At 38.8% G+C, this 22,457-nt stretch overlaps 1 protein-coding gene and 1 long non-coding RNA gene across 7 annotated transcripts in view; one reads left to right on the top strand and one right to left on the bottom strand.

The window, feature by feature from the left end:
• Positions 1-22,457, top strand: part of dlgap1 (DLG associated protein 1) — a 100,302-nt gene that overhangs the window by 55,920 nt on the left and 21,925 nt on the right. For all 5 annotated transcript variants that reach the window (XM_023949940.1, XM_023949937.1, XM_023949938.1 and 2 more), the window contains 4 exons: positions 3,298-4,404; positions 6,326-6,540; positions 10,056-10,233; positions 12,683-12,938. In XM_023949940.1, the coding sequence (XP_023805708.1) occupies positions 3,328-4,404; positions 6,326-6,540; positions 10,056-10,233; positions 12,683-12,938 (1,726 nt within the window). In that variant the 5' untranslated portion in view covers positions 3,298-3,327. The remainder of the gene's footprint in view (positions 1-3,297; positions 4,405-6,325; positions 6,541-10,055; positions 10,234-12,682; positions 12,939-22,457) is intronic.
• On the bottom strand, positions 8,473-21,063 carry LOC110017305. Of its 2 annotated transcripts, XR_002292672.2 has the most exons (3): positions 20,753-21,056; positions 10,105-10,389; positions 8,473-8,954 (listed from the first exon to the last, which is right to left on the bottom strand). It is a non-coding gene; the product is annotated as an uncharacterized LOC110017305 (long non-coding RNA). The 2 variants fall into 2 exon arrangements; XR_002292673.2 differs by lacking the exon at positions 8,473-8,954 and having other exon boundaries at positions 9,801-10,389; positions 20,753-21,063.

Genomic DNA, 22,457 nt, shown 5'->3' with positions numbered 1-22,457 from the left:
ATTCTCCAATGCTTTACTTTAAAATTCTTCTCTTCTCTAAAATTCTTTACTTAAAAATTCTCCAATGCTTTACTTGCCATTTTTGAGTGACTTTGCGATTCACATTTTGGGATGTTATTGGTGTTAAACAGCAACTCAGAACATATTTTTTAACACTAAGCAGCATCACTCTAGAATACCTTGATAGTCTTTAGATTTTGATGTAACTTCCTACAGGTTCTGGGCACACTGTTTAGGAGGCTGCAATCAGTCCCACAATATAATCAAGCCTTCTCTGTGTTTCACAGAGCTAAATAATTCTGTTTGTATTTGAGCACCCAAAGATTTAACAAAAAAAATGTTCTTTCTGTTGATGATTCTAGAGGAGAATATGTGTAATTACATCATCACTACATAGGAAATTAGTGTTTTAAAAGACCCGCTCCAATGGCGTTTTGGGTTATTTTGAATATGATCTTGTGGCATTTTTCTGATGATGGAAAGAAAATTAAGCTAAAATTTGCACTTTTGAGTATTTTTTCTTCAAATTGTGGTGAATCAGGAGCAGACAAAAAAACGCAGTTGTGTCTTCGGTTTCCTCGTCAGAGCTGATATTACTTATTAGCCGGAATTGTTTTACAGGATTTGTTTGCTCAACTTAATTACAAGCTAACTTCCCTAAAAAAAACACGTTGTATTCAGTTTGACTTTTTTCAGTTCTTAGAAGAAATCGGTTCAGTTTTAGATCAGCTACCATACATTTGACAAGTGTTGAGAGCAATAAGCAGGTCAGTCAACCTTGCTGAATGTAGAGCATAACATAGAATCACATGGGTCAATAAAGGCCACAGCTGACCGAAAACACCCAGCAGATCTCTTACATGTGGAAAACTTTGTTTTGCTATTATCCAAATCAAAATTGAGAGTGCTAAATCATGCTCACTCTGAGTGTATGTGTTTATCTGCATTTGTGATGACCCATGCTTAGTTTTGATGCAGCCTGCAGACAGCTGTGTCACAAACGGGATCACCGCGAAGGCCTCTTATTTAGGTCACATTCTGTGCTCCAGTGCCCAGCTGAAGGGATCTCTTTTTAACTCCCGATGAATACTTTTACTCTGACACATCCAAGTGCTCTAGAAACAGTGGGCAGACCCTTTGAGATGTTTGTTTTTGCTTTATTTCATAGTTATCCTTGTCAGTGTCCTCCTATTGGTGGGGGTGTGGTGTGATCACATGTTACTCCTCCAATTAAAAAAATGAATCTTAATGTAGCCTAACTCTCCCCTCTGGGTGATTTAATCCTCTGCTTAAGTGCTGACTGTAAAAATTGCATGAATAATATATATATATTTTTTTTATTATTCCAGCATCCAGTCTACAGTTAAGGAAAATAATAAATGTGACTCACTTATTTAAATGCATGAACAGGTTTTACAAATTCATTTGACATCCTATCCTTTGTCCTAAAGTTGCGTAAAAATATTTAGCATGTTTTTCTTTCTTCGCTTATTTCTTCCTGCAATCCCAGTTTTCTTTCTACAAATGAAATCCATAATACTGGATGTATTTTTTTTTAAATCAAATTGTAATAGCAAAGCGCTCTGTGAGGGTATACTGCTGTCGCTGTGCACCAGTGGAGCACATGAGCTGTTATTGCCTCAATAACTTCATTTTCAGTCCTTGCAAGTACTGTGCGTACAGCAACAAGTCTGCCGCAGCCCCAGATGGGTAAGAAAAGCACTGAAAGGGTGCTGATAGAGGCATTCGGTTTCATGTCACACTGTTGAGGAATGCCCATTTATTGTACTTGCCTTTCCCAGCCTGGACATTGTCTGCTGGGATTACTGGCCAATTTGTTTCCCTCTAGAATAAGTAAAGATTAGGAGTAGAAAATACAATCAGGCAGTGACCTTTTTTTGTATGTTTGTTTGTGTTTGTGAGGATACTGGTGCATTCTCACTGAGGAACTATACTGAAAATCAATGCTTTCTTTGACCTATTCCTCCTTTTAATAACCTAAATTTTCATGTAGCATGTAGCAGTTTTAGTAAAGGGCTCAAAAATAATAAAACTACCATACTTTCAGGTCTTTGAAACTAGATTTTTAAAGCTAAAATGTGATTTTTCTTGTGTTTTGGGTAATATATAGGTGCTTAAATTAAGTTAGTACACAGATTAAAAATGTTCAAACTATGGCAACCACCTTCGCATGTCTGGAGTAAGCCTGTTGGAAGCCCCTGCCCCTACCAATTGAAAGTGGGCTCAGGAAAATCTGTCAATAAATTTTCGACGTGAGACTGCATAATTTTATTGATGCATCTGCTTGGTCAGTTAATAACTTGCACTACAGATAAAACATGAAAAAATATAGGATTAGCATAACCAAAAAAAAGTATCAGAGCAAGAATGATTATTCTGACCAATAGAAGTACTGAGTTAACATTAATGTTAATTTCTTTATGGAAGTCTATGGGATTTTGGCTTCTTGGAGCCAGTGGGTACTTCCTGTTGAAAACGCTGGGGGTACGGGTCACTCAAGTCAGTTCTCACATAAAGTCAATGATCCCCACTTACCTACTGATGTGGTCTGGCTCCAACATGGCAGCATCCATATCGTGAAAAAATAGATACTGCATTGACTTGACTTGAAGTACACCCTTTCACTGGTTGACGTCACTCTCACTCGATCCAGCTCTCATATGCAGTCAATGGATTAACGAATACTAACAGGATCTTTAACAAAAGATTATACAAACTAAATCAAAGATTTAAACGACTATGAAATGAAGAGGAGAAAAAAGTATAGAGCTGATGGATGGGGATGAGATTCGGCCTGTGAGGTTTTATTTTTCTTTTCGATGTAGCCCATCCTTTGTCTCTCATCTTTCATTGTTTCCTAACGGCAAAACTTCATTTTTCAGTATCCTTGAACAAATATAATACACAACTGAGATGAAAATAGACGTGCTCTCCTCATGACGGCTCCCCTTTATTCTGGTTCTGTTTGTTTCTGTCTCTGATCGACTGTCACTTCTTCGTTCAGTTCTACCAGACCAAATACTAAGATGTTCGAGGAAGCTTGAGGGTGGATTGGGTGTCAGGGGCAACGTGCCATGTGACTTCTATGTTTAGAGATCCATCCTTTTGAAGTTTTGAAGGACAAAGATAAAAAGACTGAAAAGGGAGTAGACGTTTAGTCTTCTTCATCCAGTTTTGTCATCAGTGATGGAGTGGCTCAGTGAGCACTTAAGGAATATGAAATCAAAAGATATTAATGAATTGTTTTTTTTTCCCTGTTTGGCTGTTTCTTCGCAGAGTTGACTTCTTGTGGCAGTAGTTGGTTGCATGTTTAAACCAGCTACAATGACCATGAAAGGCCTGTCCACCAGCCGCAGTCACCACGCAGTGACCTGTGACCCCTCTTATGACTCTTTAACTTTGGGACCCTCGGACCGCCGGTCTTACTTCCTCAACCAAGGGGAAGCTCAGCCTGCTGACCACCCCTGCTACAACCAGCGGAACTTCTTCCAGTCGGAGTGCGGCACCTATCCCGACCTGTCCAGCTGCACCTTCCCTCGTAGACATTACAGCTCCAACCATGAACTGAAGGAGGAGTGGGGCGCTCTGGTGCCTTACACAGGACCAGCAGGCAACAGTAAGGGAGGTGGAGGAAACAACAACCGCATCCCCTCTAACTTGCTGGAGCAGTTTGAGGGTCAAGCCCCTCTGCAGCATGAAGGTTACCACACACTGCAGTACAAGCGCACTGCCTCAGAGCACCAACGCAGTGACAGCCCTGGTCGAATACGCCATCTTGTTCATTCTGTCCAGAAGCTCTTTACCAAGTCCCATTCTCTGGAGGGGCCCTCAGGGTCTGGTGGAGGGGGGAGCGGGAGGATGAATGGTACCAAGTCCAGTTCTGATGAGCCCCCCTCGTGCTCTGGCACCCTAAAGCACAGTAAGCGCAGCAAGAGCAAGGACCGCTCCAAGTCAGAGCCAAAGATGCGCACAGCCATATCGGGCTACTGGAGCTCAGACGACACGCTGGACCGGGAGGTGTGTCTCTACCATCAGCAACAGGGGGGCGGCAACGGAACTATGCCTACAGGAGTCATGACTATGGGACGTCATCCAGACAAATCCCAGTCACAATACTTCATGGAGTCCTACAACACCATCAGCTCCCAGTCCCTCAAAACTTCACGCAGCAACAACGACGTGAAGTGCTCCACATGCTCGGGCAGCACCAGCGGGGGACTGCCGCTGGTGGGTCCTCTTGATGGCCAAGTTCAGCTTAAAAAGAGCTTGTGGTCCTCTACTCTGACAGTGAGCAGAGCAAGAGAGGTGTACCAGAAGGCATCAGTCAACCTCGATAAAGCTCTTGTGAAAGCTGAGCCAGGACGCACGTGCCATTTCCTTCAGGTAAGAACCTTTCACCATTCCTGCCTGTATGTCATGGCTCAGCAGTAAGAGATTCAGTTTTTCTGCCTTTAAACATCTTTCATATGTCCCAGTTACACAATAACTCTCATTGTTTGCTGAAGGCTAAAAAGAATGTGCTTAGCATCTGCAAGATCAGGACAAACAAACGGTTCTGTAATATCCAGCAAATTCAAACAAGAGAAAGAATTACCCTTTTTTTTATCCTGTCTTCCGGTCACCGCCAACAGTCATATGCATGTAGTGCCCAGCAGTTAGCATTGTCTTAAAGCTCAATTTATTGAAAAATCGTTGCAAAAAGTGAGCTGACCATGGACCCAAAGAAAAGACCAGCGACTACCGAAATAATTTATTTGATTCAATTAGTCATTGAAGTACAAACATGTCTATGCATGATAAAGAGTAATTTAGCATTGGATGTATATGGTGTATTTTCTGCAATTAAAAAAAACTAATTAAGGCTCTTAAGTGTGTCTTAAAGTGTTGGAAACACTATAGTGCCAGTTTTACTCTTGATTTTATTTATTTTTTCAGATCAAGTCTTAACTAATCATGCTAAGTTTGATATATGTATGTATAGATACATATTTTTGTCTTCTTTAGTAATATTTTGTTTTGTTTGCTTGAAGAAGAACAGCTCCAAATCCTGTTTCAAAGAGATTCCACAACAATCCTTATGCTTCAATCATCCATCTTTGCTGATGGAGTTTCTACTGATCATAACAGCAACAATGTGTGCACATTTTGGTTCCCTTTACAGCAGCGGAAAAGAAGCTGACTTGAGAGATCAGAAATGCTCACACAACGGCACATGCACTCAGACACATCAGCCCATCCAATCATGCTGAACTTCTCTGCTTTGGAGAAAATAAGAGTGTTTCCTCGCGGTTCGAGGGAGCTGCAGATGCGAAACTGAATGGAGAGATGGGAGATCTAAGGCAACGTGAAAAGAAGCATGGAAATACTTGAATTTATGAGAAAAAGAAACAAAATAAAGGTAGCATAAGAAGGAATTGGCAGGAAGGAAACTTCCAAGTTCCAGCTGTGCGATCCATCCTGAAACCAAAGCAAGCTCATCAAATAAAGATGTACTTTAAATAATTACTGCAACTGAAAGGAAAGACTGAACATTTTTACTCTGCTTGTGGGATTACAGCAAAATCAATCAATCTTTTAGTGCAATATTCACAAATTATTAGTATTCTGCACTTTCATTAGGATAATTAAGATAGCCAGAATAAAAGCATGACCTGTAGAGATAATTTTAATGTTCTTATTTATAACTTTTTACTTTGCTTAGATTCGTTGCAAACTCTATTACCAAGATTCCAACACAGTTGCCCCTGACATTAAGGTCAGCGTGGTTTCCTAGCTACAACGCAGTCCAGAGAATAATTCCCGTGCTTGTTTTTTTCAGCTTTGTATCTTATTTCTTTCACCTCAGAGCTGGTGCTATAACAGCCACTCACGTTGGGACTGCAGTGGTTCTGCTTAACAAAACCCCTTTTGTTCCCCCCCGACTCCCCGTGTCTGATGCCTTTGACTCCCTCTCTTTTAGATTAGAGCTGGGAGATAGCCTGCTTCCTTTTGGTCCTTACCTTCATTGGTGTGTGTGAAAAGTAAGGAGAGCGGACAGAAGCCAGGTTAATGCAACATTTTGTCAAAAAAAAATTAATTCCCTGCAATTGATATGCAGCTTGCATCACAGGACAGAAAAAAGAAGGGCTCTGGGGCTGCCAAGCTTTTGGTATGACAAAGGCAGATTTTGCATAATATGCTGTTACTCGTAAACCTTTAAAAGCAGGTTATGTGGACACCAAAACAATTTACATGTACCTGTTTTTTTAGATCATATGTGAACAACTCAGATGTATTCCCTCTTAATCTCACTTTATCTCCACAGGTACCTCAGGATGATTGGAGTGGTTTCTCTCCTCTGGGAAAGGATGACGAGATCCCATGTCGGCGGATGCGCAGTGGCAGCTACATCAAGGCCATGGCGGAGGAAGACAGCGGCGACTCGGACTGCAGTCCAAAACCCTCGCCCAAGGTCCAGGCGAGGCGCGCCAGCTACCTGAAGGCCACACAGCCATCTCTAACAGAGATGACCACACTCAAGTGAGTATGTGTGAAAAAAAGCCAGTTTTTCAAGTGTTTTTCAGCTTATAGGCCATTATGCCTTTTTTAAACTAAGATTTTAGTCCCAATTGTAGATGAAGAGGTCTTTTTGATCACACATTTAAAATCAATCCAGAGACAATAATTAATTTATTGCTGTGAAGATTTTTTCATGCCCTGAACCTACTCTAAGAATGTGGATTTAATATACTAGACTTTGTGCTCCACTTTTCTCAAAATGAAAAAACTAAAGAAAATCTGTCCTTTAGATTTTTCAGTTCCACTTCTTGTGGTTAATATTCAGTTATCTTTCTTTTGATTTGCAAATGCATGTTTTTCTATGAAATCAACTACTGGAGGGTTGTACAAAAACCGTTGTGAAGGTCATTGGTCCCCAAACCCCGGGCTGCGGACCAGTACTGGGCCATGGGACAGTTGGTGCTGGTCTGCTTTAAATTCATAATCTGAATCTGAAGAAAGTTTTGTTTTGGAAAATTATTGGAATTTTTTGGCATCCACTTTGACAGTTATGGATTAAGGGAACATCTATTTCATACCTTAATGATTCCTACATGAAATCCAGAGTACAAATAAAGTTTGAACCAGCTGCAGATATTGTGCAGAGGATGAAAATAAACTTTACCCTCAAAAGTTAAGGGAAACTGGAAACTAGGTAAAAGAGAAGATTTGAAGCCCACTTCAGCCTCATAGAGACCGGTACGTGAAAATATCGCCGGACAATAAACTGATCCGTGGCCTGAAAAAGGTTGGGGATCCCTGCTGTAGGTCCTCCTTTTAGAAGATAGCAGTCAGTAAGTATTATTAAGTGAAGAAAAAAATGTTACAACTTCTCAAGATTCCCATTTCCTTGCAGTTTGAGTACTTTTTTTTGAGTCCTTGCATAACATTCTTTAACACATTTTTAAAGAAACATTCCAACTTTGTAAAACATCTTGCAAAAATTGCACAAAACAATATAGCATCATCCCGCAAGACAATGTTCAGGGATGACACTTTTCTTTTCTATGTATAGCGAAACTGCAGCTGAGGGCTGCGACTGATGATCTATGTAATGTCTATAAATTAGAAAACGCCATAAAATGCCCATTCGTAGTTATTATTCACAGAAGATCAAGCACACAAATAGGCATTCTTACATAACTACAAATAGCACAGCTTGGCGCTCACTGGAGGACGGTGCAGCGGAGGCCATCAGTACTTGACAGAACCCAGTGAAACAAACCAAAATGTGCTGTACATAGGGGATAAAATAGATGAGAAAGTCACTGGTTTTCATACTCTGCTTTTGGGATCTGGCTCAAATGTGCTACACATGAGTCACAGATACAGCCTTAGATAATCACATCAATTATCACTGAACGCAAAAAAATATTAAAGTTCACAACAACAATTTTTTTTAAATTAACAAAGAAAAATTACATTTTAGAAATCAAAACAAAATTCCAGAAACCACAACGGGAAAGTATTTTTCTAAAAATCAAAATGAAATCTTAAGAAATGAAACCAAATAAGAAACCAGAATAGGTAGGCATTAGGGGACATCATTGATTGGATGATGTCAATTGCCGTTTTAAAGAAAAGGGGAAGCAGAAGGATGTTGGTAAAAAAAATTAATTCAGCAATCACCTAACTTTTGCAGTGGCTGTGGCCAGAAGCTATAAGAAAGATCTTCTGTCGGAAGAGAATATCAAATACCAAATAACTTCTGGTCCAAAGGATGAACAAGCGTCATCATGCAATCAGTGACATCCCATAATATCTATTAGTTTCCAGTTTTCTTTTTTAACATATCATTTTAATTTCTGGAGAATTTTGTTTTCCAAGATGTTTCCTTTTTATTTAGTTTCAGTTTTTGGAATTGTGTTTTGGTTTCTAAAATGTAATGTTGTTGTTTTATTTTATTGATTGATTTATTTATTTATTTATCTGCATTATTTAATTGTGGTGATCTTTAAAATCTTTTTACGTTCAGGGATTTATTGATAAGATTTGAACTTCAGGGCCACCGTAACAGACTAGCTCAAAAGATATTTTATCTCAAGAGATATTTTATCTCAAAGGAAAGATGCATCCTTTCACGACTTTGAGTAACTTTTAAAAAAAGGAAAAGGAAAAGAGAAACAAAGATGAGATGTTGTTGTCCCAGGCCATCAGAGGAGCACATATTTATTCCACTTTTTTTTAGAAGACGCCAGGTTGCACAAATATCTCTCATAAATATATATAAAACACATTGATGAAGACTTGCACTTACTCTATCCCTCTGTGCATCACCTACAATCACAAGTAAAGTCAGTGTGGTTGATACCTGTGATTCACACCACTTACTGACGCTTGGAACAGCTATTGTGGTATATTTTGCTCAGCTGGAGTGTACCTGTGGTCACTTGATCCTATGGGAGAAAAACAGCTGAAAATAAAAGCCAGAACAAAAAAATGGCAGTTCTTTCTAAAGATGTAATCACATATTTGCATTTATTCCTATTGAAAACATAACCAACAAAGCACATGATGCAAAAAAAGGTCTTTTATATCAATGACAATTTTTTTATCAACTCATGTTGCAAAATTCATTTTATTCTGCAGAAATTAAGGTTTATCAAGACAAAGATTTAAAACTCCAAATAAAAAAGCTAAACTTATAGTTAAGAAACTGGAGAAACATACCCAAGTAACATACTTCTCTCAAAGCAGATTTGCTATGCTTTTACAGTCTTTTTGACATTAGTATTCCTTTTCCAATCAAGTTTTTTCCTTCAGCTATTGTATATTTCACCATGCTCTAATCCACTTTGCTTTGCTTTGGTAACTGCTCTATTTTAGGGAGGAGATGCATAATTAAAGCAGATGTGACCTGAAGGCAAGAAACGAGTGTTGTACAGTTTATTTCTATGGAAAATTTGTAAGTACCGATCAGTAAAATAAAAAAAAATATCTTTTCAGATTCAAACTTTTTGTTTAGCCCGTTTTTCGTATTCTAGTGGAAATAAAATGGTTCCGGTTTTATTTCTGAACATCTTGTCACTGTGGAACCTGAACACACACAGCTCCTCACACTTACACAAAGGAGCAGACTGGCATGAAGCATGCTGGGCAATTAGATGAGAGGCAGGTGAGAGGTAATGAGACACCTATTCATCTTCTTTGGAGAAAGGGATATGTGTGTGTGTGTTTGTCTGCACTTAAGTGGACCTACAGGCTTAAACACGCCCGTCTCTGTCCTGATGTGTGTTTTTTTCTTGCTGTGAGTGTTTTAGGGAAATGTTTACTTTAGTACTTTAAGGCCAGATGACCCAAGCTGTGAGGGTTCCTCTCTGCTACTGTGCTTGTTGATTAGATAAGGACGTATCCTGAAGCAGCTGTGGATTGATCTGTATCTCAAGGGTTCAGTCTCTCATTTGCTGTTTTTGTCTTTTGGCATCTATTTCTATTATTTCCTCTTTGACTCTTGTTCCTCTTTATTTTCTTTCTGTCTGTCCTTTTTTATGTGGCAGGATTTCCACAGAGCACTCGCCCAAGCTGCAGATCCGGAGTCACAGTTACCTGCGGGCGGTGAGTGAGGTTTCCATCAATAGGAGTCTGGACAGCTTGGACCCGGCTGGGCTGCTGGCCTCGCCAAAATTTCGCTCCCGAAATGAGAGCTACATGAGAGCAATGAGCACCATCAGCCAGGTTAGTTGCACTGTCGGGGCTGAAGGCTCTCTGTCGTTGGCCCAAACTCCCCCTGTTTCTCAAGAGCAATGTCCGTTGAGTTAGAGCGTTGAGAGAAAATCCAATTCAACCCACCCCTTTCCTGCAAAGGCTATCCTCAACAGTTGCGTCACCATTCTGCAAAAAACAAACACACACACACACACAAAAAGGTTTCAGTCAGACGACTGTTCCCCGATTTTTTGGAGCTCAGAGGATTTAGATTCAATATGAAGATTGGCTTGTTAAAAAGAGGACCATTCAAAATCCATCCATTCAAATCCTTGACACTTTATTTCTGGTCCTCGTATTTTCTGAGCTTAACTGACAGGTTTCAAATCTTTGTGTCAGTTTGGCAAAAGATGTTTAAAGAGATTAAAAATTGTGTCTTTTTAGCTTTCAGATGTATTGAAGAACTGGTCAGGAAACTTCCGTTTAAAGCAGAGGCTGTCATGGGTCCCCCAAAATAAGAAGCAATTCTTTATACTGTGTGATATTTGCAGTGACAGTAGGACTTATTATACCATTTTACCCCGAGAAATAGGCATATGTTTGATCATCCAAAGGCCACAGGCAACACTTTGCTTCACCATCTGAATGATGGACCTCTGTAATGCCCCATCTCATCTTTTGATCTGTTTCAAAAGTTCCTAGTGGTCTTTTATTTATCATGAAGCTGTTTTTGGATACATTCTAAAAACCTGTGTCATTAAAATTCATTTGAAATTTGCCTCAGAGTGTGGGCGAAACTGTTGCTTTGGAGCAACCCCGACCCCTCTTCCTTTACTCGTTGCAGAGCGGAGCAGAGCAGAGAGCTTGTGGCCCACCCAGCAAATTTTTTGTCTAAAAATAACATTTTTTTCAAACTGCCTTATCTCGTCAGCTCCTCATTTGCAATGATTTGAATAAAAAAATACTGAGAAATACAATTTTGAATTTTATTTTCTAAAATATGGCCTCCATCATCAGAAAAATTTCACAAAAACATGTCAAAAATTCAAAATTTTCATCGGTGTGGGTCTTTAAATTAAACTTCTTACTACATAACCTTGCATGATCCAATCTTTGACATCCACCCTTCATTGAAGTCTTTGACATGTTCTCCTAAATCTCGTTTACGCTAATTAAAGCTGGCTAAGTTCAAGGGAGAGTTGTTTAATCTGTATTCAGGCCTGCATCAGACGGCTCTGCGACACTCATCTGTATTTATCAGCTTTGACCGGCACTGAAGAGAATACAATACCTGAGCGCACACTGTAATTATCAATGAGGGAGCTTCACCCAGGGCTGCAGGAAATCAGGAAAAGGGTCACTTTTAACAAACAAGTCACAGCTAAAGACATAAAACCGATTTATTTGAAGTTGTCTGCGTGGCATCTTGGGGCTTTCAGTCTCCTTTTGTTTTGTGGACTATCACCCGCATTCCATTAAAAATTCGGAACCCTGCCTAATTATTCCACAAAACCGTCTTTATTGGAAAATGTGCTTCACTGTAGCCTGCAGCGCTATGTCACTCCATTCCACATTTCTGTAATCTGTTAGTTTCTGTCACTTCAGGCCTTCTGCATGTCCACCCAGGTTATTGCAAAAAAGGGAAGATTTAATCGTCAGCTGTTTAAACACAGCCTTTGGTGTGAAAATGGCTTAAGGTATTTCTTAAAGCCGCTCCTGCTGTACATGGACTTCCTTGAAACACGTCTCAAATCCCAGCAGTTTTTGTTTAGACACTTCCTGTTCTCACCTTTTATAGCCACACAGAGTGGCAACCTGTTTTCTGTTTTTAATCAAAGTCATGGCCTACAGAGATTCCTTCTTTTTTCACCCACCGGGTAATGTTACCTATAGTAAATTTATTTTTATAAATTGTTGTTTTAAGGTGACCATTGCCCTAAAGCTTCATGAGGCTAGGTTATGACTAGTTTAGCCTGGAGAACCCAAGAATAATTTTCTTTTAGGCTTCTAAAAAAATGTCTTTGTTTGTTGTTTATTTTAGGTATGAGCAATTAACAGCGGCCAAAAAAAAAAGGTTTATATCAAAAAATAGAGAAAAACAAATGTGACCTCCAGGGTTCTTCAAGGTTATAAAAAAAATAGAGAATAAAACAATAATTCCTTTAACACAAATATATCCAAGATGCATAAAGATTCTTATTTGTCTGTTATATTAAAATAGTTAATGTATTCCTTTATAGTTTTTGTAAAGCAGGATACAAAGAGACTTTCTGGTATTTAAAATTCTAATTAATGTTTGTTGTGTTCATTGTCACAACAAATATTGCTTTATCCACTACAATAACACAATCATTTGAATTGCACTTTGTTGTCATATTTATTTTATGGCACCTGTTAATGTTTGCAGTTCTTTTTTCCTCTCCTGTGGATTCTTGTATGCACACCCTGCATGTCTGTGTGTTGACTCACTCTGACCCAGGTGAGTGAGGTGGAGGTGAACGGCCAGATTGAGGCGGTCTGTGAGTCGGTGTTCAGTGAGATGGAGTCCCAGGCGGTGGATGCTCTGGACCTGCCCATGCCGGGCTGCTTCCGCATGCGCAGCCACAGCTACGTGCGTGCCATCGAGAAAGGCTGCTCGCAGGAGGAGGAAGAGGGGCACGCTGCAGGGAGCAACAGGAGGAGCAACTCTCCACCACGCACCAACACCACTGTCAGAACCATCCAGAGCAGCACAGGTTTGTGAGAATAAGTGCACGCAGACACTTATGACTCACAGAATTCATATATTTTCCATTAATAAGTGGGCCGTGGAGGTACACTGTTTTATAAATGATGCACCATTACATAGAATTAACCATGAAAGATAAATGAACTCCAGTTACTTACTGCAGTGGAAGGCATTTTATTGATGATCATCATTTCTAATTGCATAGTCCCTCACTTAATGTGGAGAAAGGCTTGGCTTGCCAACTGTGGACTTGTTACCATTTCCAAACACATTTCTTTGCATATTTATCCAACTGACCTACTTTTCTCTCGGATACAATAAGATGAATCCAGGGCTGTTTTTGTTTTGTTTTTTCATATTAACAGTTTATCTGAGCTCTAAAGCTTAGTGACTCTTGGATCTTGTTTGAGCCCTCATGGTGTGCCTCATAGTCTGGACAGCTTTACTTTCCAGCATCAGTGCATGCAGTATTGATGCTGAGAGCTGCTGGCATCCAGCTCTGGGAGCCTCTACTTTCCCCTCTGCGTATCCAAGCGTCATTCCCTTACACACTGCATGTTGAGTCACTGTCACCAGATGCCTTTCAGTTCAGCTTGGATTTAATTATGTCAATTTGTAGTCTGCATTTTCCCAAACTAGCAGGGTTACACACAGCTAATTAAGCTGCTGCTCAGAAGAATGTAAAAACTCAATTAACCTATTTATACAATGCTGTCCACATTTGCCGCAAAATAATTCATTATGAATTTAATTTCCGTTTAATATTTAGAATATATAAAGTTGAGTGCAGTCTTTATATCATTTTATATAATGGACAGGCAGGTTTACAATGCAGTTAAAAGCAGGGGTGAATTCACTTGATTGCTGTGTTGTGGTAGTTATTGATCTGTTTGAGACTGATAAAATGAAGACACAGATATCCGCAGCTCCCTGAGGAAGCAAAAGTTAATGAAGACCATCTATCAGGTGAAGCGTTGCGAAGAATGAAACCAGCTTTCCAACTGCACAGCTGCTAATCCTGTCAGGGGTAGCAGGGTTTCGTTTGTGGGGCTCTGGCATGTATTGTTGGTGCATCTCTTCCATTGTGTCATGCAAAAAAAAATCAAATTGCTGCCGAGCTGCCAGGAGTTTAATCAACATCACTTAAGTTTAAAGCTTAGTTTTTATATCTGGACTTGACAAACACAAGCTGGCTTTAGCATTTGTACATCTGGGCTGTTCTTTCTACCCTTTATGACATTTATTTACTTTTTTAACTCAAACGTTAGCTATAGTATAGTTTTATGTTAATAACATGCTCTCCAAAACTATGAAAATCTTGGTTGACGTATGATATGTTAAACTTGCTGGGGTAAAATCATAAATTATTATCAATTAAACAGTTAGTTTGTTAAATATGCAGCAGTTGGCAACAAACAAATTCAAAAAGAGATAAAATAAGAAAGTCTAAGTTGATTTCTATGGTGTAAGATGTCTTAAGGTAAATGTGACTTAAAGTGCTTCAGAAAGTTTTGTAAGATAATACGTTGACCATCAAAGCATCCAATAAGTTATCATTTAATGGAATTATAGGAGTCCTTTGACGGTATATCAGCCAAAACTTTTGTTTGTAGACACATTTAAAAAAAGAAAATAACAAAGTTGTTCAAGAAATTGAAATACAGCTAAATGTTACAGGAAAATAACATTAAATAGGGCTTCCTGAAACCATAGAACAAACAAAATAGTTAAAATTAAAATAGATCTGACTAAAATAGTTTTTTGTTTTTAGTCCTGACTCTTTATTTTCTTGTATTTTAAAATAAAAATTATATATTTGAGGCCCCCAAAGTGACCCAAAAGAAGAAATAGTTTTTTTAAATGTTTATCATGGCAAAAACGTATCTTTGACCCAGAGGTTTGCATGAATTTGCAGAAGCTGAGATGCAAACAAACAAGTCTGGGAAATGTGGTTTGAGTGATCGATCACTGGGCGATGCAGAGAACAGCTCGCGGTGGTTGGTACTCAAGGTAAAGTGCATCGCATTACTGTCAGAGTTGAGCAGCTGAACAATTCATAACTTCCTTAAATCTTCACTGCTGAGTCGTTAGTCTTTGTAATTAATTAACTGCTGTTCCTTTTTCTCATCTCGGGGGGAAATCTGGGACCGGGGGGATTGGAGGAGCTCGACGTGACTTCATTTTGCCCCAAGTACGGTTTACCTTTTAATGCATTGTCACGCATCATAGGAAGGTTCCTTTTATTGCCATTTGGTGGATGATGCAGCCTCCACTTAAGGTTGTAGGGGCAACACCTCAAACCTGACAGTAATATATCCTTTTAGAGGAAAACTTTCACTTTTTCTTTGTTTATAAAATATAATTGCAATTTAATCAACTTTTTGTTCAACAACATTTTTGTTTGCACGAGTGTAATTCTCACTCAGGCATTTAAAAAAAATCAAACTTAAGATATGGAAACAATAACCTGTGCTCAAGATGTTTACTAGTAAAAATATATATTTTTAAAACTGTATTTATTTTTGCGTGAAGCTAAAAATGGACAGCATTTAGATTCGATTCAGAAAAAAATACAATATTTTCTTATTCCCTACAAAGAGGGGGAAATAATTAATTTGAAGGGGAATGAAAGAAGAAGGGGAACAGTATGGCCTTATGGTAATAGAAATTGACCTCTTACTGGAGGGTCATTGAACCAGTGGGATAAAATCTGGGTTAGACAGATACCCAATAGCTTTTTCTCCACCCTCGTTAACCCCGCAGTGCTGCTGTGACCCCAGCTGCTTCGTAACCCTGCATAGTGACCCATAGGTTAGTGTGTTATTTACTGGACAGCTCCTAGGTGTGACTGTGAACTTAGCTGTCCTTGAATTCGAGTCCCACTATCACTTGGTTTGACCCTGTAACCTCATAGATGTTGCTGGTGACATCTAAACAACACGCGCTCTTTCACATGCCAAAACTCTTCAACTGTTTACGCGATCAACGTGAATCCGCTTATTCTGACACGGTATTGGTTTTCCACCAATATGCAGCACTTTACACTTTATTAACCTTAGGTGTTGCATAACAGCGCAAAGCCGCTTTTCTCAAGGACATTATCTAATGATTTGGGTTGATGATGCGATCACTTTTCTACTGTAAAGTGTTGCTCATCAACTCAAAGCTACTTTTCTCCACTTCAGAATCCACTGGAATTATGTTAATTGCATAAACTGTTGAGGAGTTATGGTAGTCATAAGAATGTAAACACTGGAGCTAAAGCTTTGGTGTTAAAGGATTAAAGAAAAAAGTTGTATTCTCTGGAATGATCACCAAATGTTTTTTTTTTTTTTTTACAATTTTCCTGATTCCTTAGTCGGAATTTAAATTTCTTTAAAACAAACAAACAAAAAAAGCTCAAATCTTCCTTTTCTTCATTTATTTAAGCTTCACATACAGCTCAACACGAATTTGAAAGACCTGATAATATAAAAACACCAGGTAAGACAGGAATACAATTTAAGCCCAACAACCAAAATACACCAAAGTCAACCGATCTGCTGTCTTATCAAATTAAAAAATCTCTCTTACCAGTCTTCTCTCTAGTTTTTCTGTGACTATTCCTGTTATTTCCCTTGGCTTCCAGTGCACACACCAGCCCACCTGCATGCCTTAGCCTGACCTGCATGGGAGTGTACTGCACTGATGGAAATCTATCCCACCTGCTCCCCAGACCGACAAGCTCAGGCGTGGCAGCAGGTGTCTGTAACATCACCCATAATGCAGAAAAAGGATTTTAAGTTTCATTTTGCTTTTACTGCAACTCTGAGATATGCGTTTTACATCCTTTATTAGAGATTTCACACAATTATGTTTTTTTTTTTTTCCCCACAAAGTTTTGTTGTATGGCTATATGAAGGTGACTTGGTGCGATTTTTTTTTTCCCCGTCTCAGCTTAAATAACTGTAGTATTTGGGGTGTAGACTTGTGCGATCTCATGAAACACCTCAGGGGAATAAAAGGTGAGCAAATTTCATCCTCACCTCCTCGAGCTCAAAGTGGATGTGGTGTAGCATCTACACGTAATGGTGATGTAACAGGATGGTTTGCAGGCTTTGTGAATTGCCAGCTCCTCATTACTCGCCTTTCAAAGTGCAGTTGTACAATACCCAACGGGGAGAAAAGCTTGTAAGTTGAAACTTGAACAGAACACTTCATATAATGTTGTCTTCATTATAGGCATTTGAAATTTATCAGTTTCTCTCCTCTCGCAAGCCTGTGTACGCTAACAACATTTAGCGAAGTCGTTTCCTGTCAAGTAACCCTTTACGGCTTGCGCATTTGTGTTTATTGCTCTGCTCTAAGATTCAGGAAGGGCACGCACACACGCTTACACACAGTTTTCACGGGAAACCGTCTGGGAGCCAAAGGTGAGAAGTAAAGAGGTTGTTGTTGTTGTTAAATATTGCATGCAGTTTCTTAAAGCTGGTTCAAGCACCAGCTCCAAAGAAGCAGCCCACACTTATTGCTTCGCTTCCATTTGTCTCCGCCACAAACCGCCAAAAAATATCACACATACAGAGGGATGACAAAAATACCAGCTTTCAGTCATGCTCTTCTTCGGTTCACCGCTGTGCCGCTCCAGCCCATTATTATTGATGATCTTTTTAATCCTGAGGAAGGAGACCAAAGTAAGGGGGTTGTCCTTTGATCTCTTCTCTTTGAACGTCAAGTAGCTGTGGCTGCCTCTCTGCCCGCTCACAGGAGCATGCACACACTTTCCCACCAACCTAACCGCTCGTGCGTGTATGACTAGTGATCGTTTGGCAAAGAAATCTTCCCCATTGGATTGGTTTAATAAAATCAGCAGCAGATCTTTGTGAACTCACACAGCAATCCATTAAAGCAAGGATTTGGTACTAACAAGATGTGGCTTCTCCATCATACAGCCTCCTCACTTAACAAATTAGCCTCCTTTTTATTCCGTCTTCCTTGGCCTCGGCTACTGCAGCTTTGTATTTGCTACTGTTAGTAGCAGCAGTAGTGACACGTCAAGTAGGATAAAACTTACAATTATGGAACAAAATCAAAACATTTTACCATATTTCCCCTTTCTCTCTGAGCTTAGGCTTCCATTAATCACAAAACAGCGGGTATTGATCACATTTTATTTTTCTTTGTATCCATATTTCAAAGGTTCTAAAGGAAAGGTTAATAAAAATGGCTTTCCTCCATTTGCTTTTTATTACAGGGTTGTGTTTGATTTGATTTTAATGGCTGTGAATTTTCTTCACTTGCAAACAGAGCCAAATCTGCTGAATAAAGCACTCCTTAGGAAAGCATTTAAGTATGCTTGTGGTTCAGGTGTCTCATGATCTCGTCAAACACTCAGCAGAATACAAACCGTTTCATTTAGTGTGCTGAAACAGCTCTGGGTGACCCTTTTTCTTTTAATCCGCCTACATTACAGAACTTTAGTTAGAAAACACTCAATTATAACAAATTGTTTGCTGTCTTGTAGAGTTTGTGCTTCAAATAAATACATATTCATTTTCCCAAACATCAAATTGCCAAAATATGAGTAAAGCCATAATACAATATAAAAGTTGGATTAAAAATCTAAAAACGAATATCAAATTCCTATGATAATCTCAATCTCAACTTTAAATGAAGCATTTTGTAGCATTTTTCTATTGACGGAGAACATTATATAAAGAAAATTAAGCTCAAATTTGCACTTCGATCCAATATTGCTCACCATTTATGTTGCAATTGTGTTTTTTGCAAAGCTGTAAGCTAGCAGGAAAAGGTGTTAATATTGTGTGATGGGAATGCGAGGCAGGCTCGCCAACAGTCCCACCCAGAACTTAGAGGTGAATTTCTAATGAACCTCTGCCACTCTGCAGAAACTATGTCCTACAAAACGACAGATTTTTATTTTTTTTTCTAAAAATGACAATCCTAATTAAAGGACCACTGGGAACGCTTTTACAATAGATCAAAAGATGATTGGAGTGGGACTTTAACTAAGTCTTTGTCAAAGAGGTGGCACAGCAATTCATTCAGTGATAAAATAATAAAAGAACAGACTGTTTCTGACTGTTTTTCAGTTAAGGGCCCAATGTAACTCAGTGCTGCATCACTGCTCTTTCTTCTTACTGTAGTTGTGTGACTGAACAGGATGAAGGAGCTGCAAGCCAGCTTGACCTGATTAACAACAATAAGTGCTATGGCTGGCACCTTATCCCGGAGCACTGTTCACGGAGGCTGCACTGGTCTGATTCAAATCTCTAAAGTCTGGTCACATCAATTACAAACTATGAATTTAACCAGCTATTTACTCACTTCACCAACATACATAAACACAATTAAATGTATACATTAGCTTTAGAGCCAGCTATTCAAAGAAAATGTGTGGTTTTGGGGATGGTTGTTTAAAGTGATGTTCACGTGACATTTATTCTAACAGGTTGCATAAAGCAAATACTGCTGTAAGATAGATGAAACATATTCAGAAGACCTGGTTTAAGGGAAAAGGTCATATAAGTGGAAAAACGCATAATAAAAATTGTTAGAAATGCACTGAATAGTTTAGTTACTGAACGACAAAATAAAAGTTGATTTTCTGGGTCGTCGACCTCTGATCGGTTTGTAAACAATACAACATACTGTATAGGGATCGACATTAATAATGAAATATTTAAAAACCGCCAACTTGTAGCATGTCTGAGGATTTTAAGGTTGAAAGTAGTTGTTTCCCAGTAAGTTTACCTGCTTGGAACATGTTTTTCTAATAAACAAGTGTTTAGAACTTGGGACGAACATTACCACTTGTTGATATTAAATGCTTTAACTTAAGAGAAAGACCGAATTCACTGAATTCTCCCAAAAAGCCATTTATGAAAGAATCTTATTACTTTAGGTAAATTTCTCCTACATTTTTCTCATAATTTTGTCTTTAGAGCCCGTTAAAGAGTGAATATTAAGTATACTAGTTCCACAACTGAAACACGTGACAAAGTCGAAAGAGGAGGGGGTCTTATGATGACGGTATAAGTGGACTGTCCCACCCTGAACGCGAAGGTGGGGGTCAGGGCGCGTCCACATCACGAGGGTGTCAAAAAAAATCAAGTATCGTCGGGATAAACAGACATTTGAGTTGCTTTGTCTTCTCAGCTCGGTGCAGGAAGTTCCCCGTTTTCATGTCGTTACTCCAGGGTGTGTACAGCGCTGTGCTGGGCTTGTGTGACTTCTGGATACGCCTTTGTGAGTAAAAGCCGCTGTTCAGCACTGTTTTTAAGTGCGGCGTTTTGTCTGACGGCGAGCTGCGTCAATACCAACACACCGGAAGCTAGCCCTCTGGCTTTTCAAAATTAAATATTGTTTTGTACCAGCTGGCAAAACAAGAGTGTTCTTTTCCCTACACTGTAGTATATTCATACATACATATTTACGATTTCAAGTTGGTGCCGCCTTTAGAAATGTTTCTACTCATAAGAAATAAAATATTTTAGTCAAATATTTTGGAAATACAAATCGGACGTTACCTCACTATATTAACTTTTAATGAAATCTCTGCTTTCACTATATGTCTCTTGCTATAATTTCATTTTGTATAACAAAAAAAAAACAGTGAGCCTTTATAACTGGCTTAACATTAGATAAAAATATCTCAAAAGTAATAGGCCTTTCAAATATTTATATAAAATAAACTATTAGGCGTGAGGCGATAGTGTTTCTTTTCAAAGGGTGTCTGTTGCTATGTCTGAATTTATGATTCCATTTAAGAAGAAAAAAAACATATTGATTTGGTTTTTAAATCTAGTTTGATTTGAGTACCTTTCTGATGGTAGATGGTGACAGGTGTGGCTTCCATCCTTTAGAAGAAGGTTTGGTGTCACTCCAGCCTGTGGATATTGAGGTCAAGCGAAAGCCCCGTCTGGAATTGGAGTTAGCAGGAGTACTTCTCACATTTCTGTTCCTGTTAAAGTGAGCATCCAGAGGGCAGAGGAAAAGAAGATGCAACGCCCCGTGGGCTTTTTTTGGAAATGATAAATTGTACCACTTATCATTCTAAAGCCTGTAAAGGGTGGTGGTTTGAGCCTCTAACATCCACGGCTTGACAGATAAGCTCACTGTCGCCATGTTACTAATCAACCATCTGTGTTTTGGTGAGTCATGGCCACATTTGCCAGCTCTGTTGCTTGCCTATAGCACACCTACCGCCTTTTTTTTTTTACATTCTATTTTCAGAGGAGATTCAGGACCCCTCACTGCATCTCCCCTTGACTTCCAGGCACAACATGGCACAGGCGCCGACACATGCAGCATAAAAGGGATGATGATTCAGATCGTGCTGATGCTGGTCATGTTAATGATGAAAAACATCCTGAATATAGCGGAGACTCAGGGATGACATAGTTACCCTTGATTAATGGCTCAAATGTTAAACACTGCAAGTGATGAATGGAATTTCAAATTATTTGTCTCTAGAAATCTAGAAGTTTATTCTATTCAATTTTATTATCACACATAACAGCTTGATTCTGAAAGTCCAGGGAATTTGTATTAATTATTTTTTATTAATTTAATGTCTAGGTTTTTTGTCTTATATCACAGAAGATTAATAACTCTCAAATCCTCTTCACTTCCTGGAATAACATCAAAAGAGGGGGATTATTTTCTTCGTTTCTTTTTAAAGGAGATGGGGATTTTCCCAATCAGGCACATAAGGGGATTTACTGACACCTGCTGGCCGATGTCAGTGACTCACATGTCCAAAATGTAGACTTTTTCAAACAGTACTCTATTCATTTAAAAAGCTAAGGAGTTCTTAGTTTAACTTTAGAATTCCTGCCAATTCAAAATATCATTTTTATCTGCAATTATTTATTGCATTTGGTTATGTCCCCTCTAGTCTAAGTACTCAATCTTGACAACACTTTCTCTGATATTTATTTGATTTCATTGCCTTTCCTTGTCATTCTGCCCTTAAAAGGCCTAATTCATTTTTTTTTTAAGTATCATTCCAATGAAAATAATGTTTTCGGTGTTTTTAACATTTTCTTTTGACATTTTTCCAATGATGGATGACATAAATTAAGAAAACTAAGCTTAAAGTTGCATTTCTGAGTATTTCTTTTTTTCAAGTTTCAACTAAAACGCTGTTTAAAAAAAAGGACTTTTGTGATGTTTAATATATTCTGGGCGAGCCACACGCTCTCTGCTCCACTCCATTTTTATACATCCGCTTGTAGATGACTAGATTGATGTACGTCTTGGTTTTCCTGGTCTGAGCTGGTATCTGGCTCAACCGAGAGCTCTCAGTAACTGAGACTATATCCTAGAATACAACAATTATTATTATTAAAAACGGCATAATCTTAACTAAAAATCATAATCATAACTAAAATACCTGAATCCTACTAGATCTATTGTTTATTGTAGTTTTGTAGAATGTCATCTCAAGGTTCAACCTACTTCTGTGCTTCCTGAGTGACAATTTGGCATATTTTCTCAAAAAATGAAGTGTGTGCGTGGCTCT

Source organism: Oryzias latipes, chromosome 20 (assembly GCF_002234675.1).
Source record: "Oryzias latipes chromosome 20, ASM223467v1".
In the NCBI taxonomy this organism is placed as follows: Eukaryota; Metazoa; Chordata; class Actinopteri; order Beloniformes; family Adrianichthyidae; genus Oryzias; species Oryzias latipes.
This window is presented reverse-complemented; position numbering and strand designations above follow the sequence as displayed.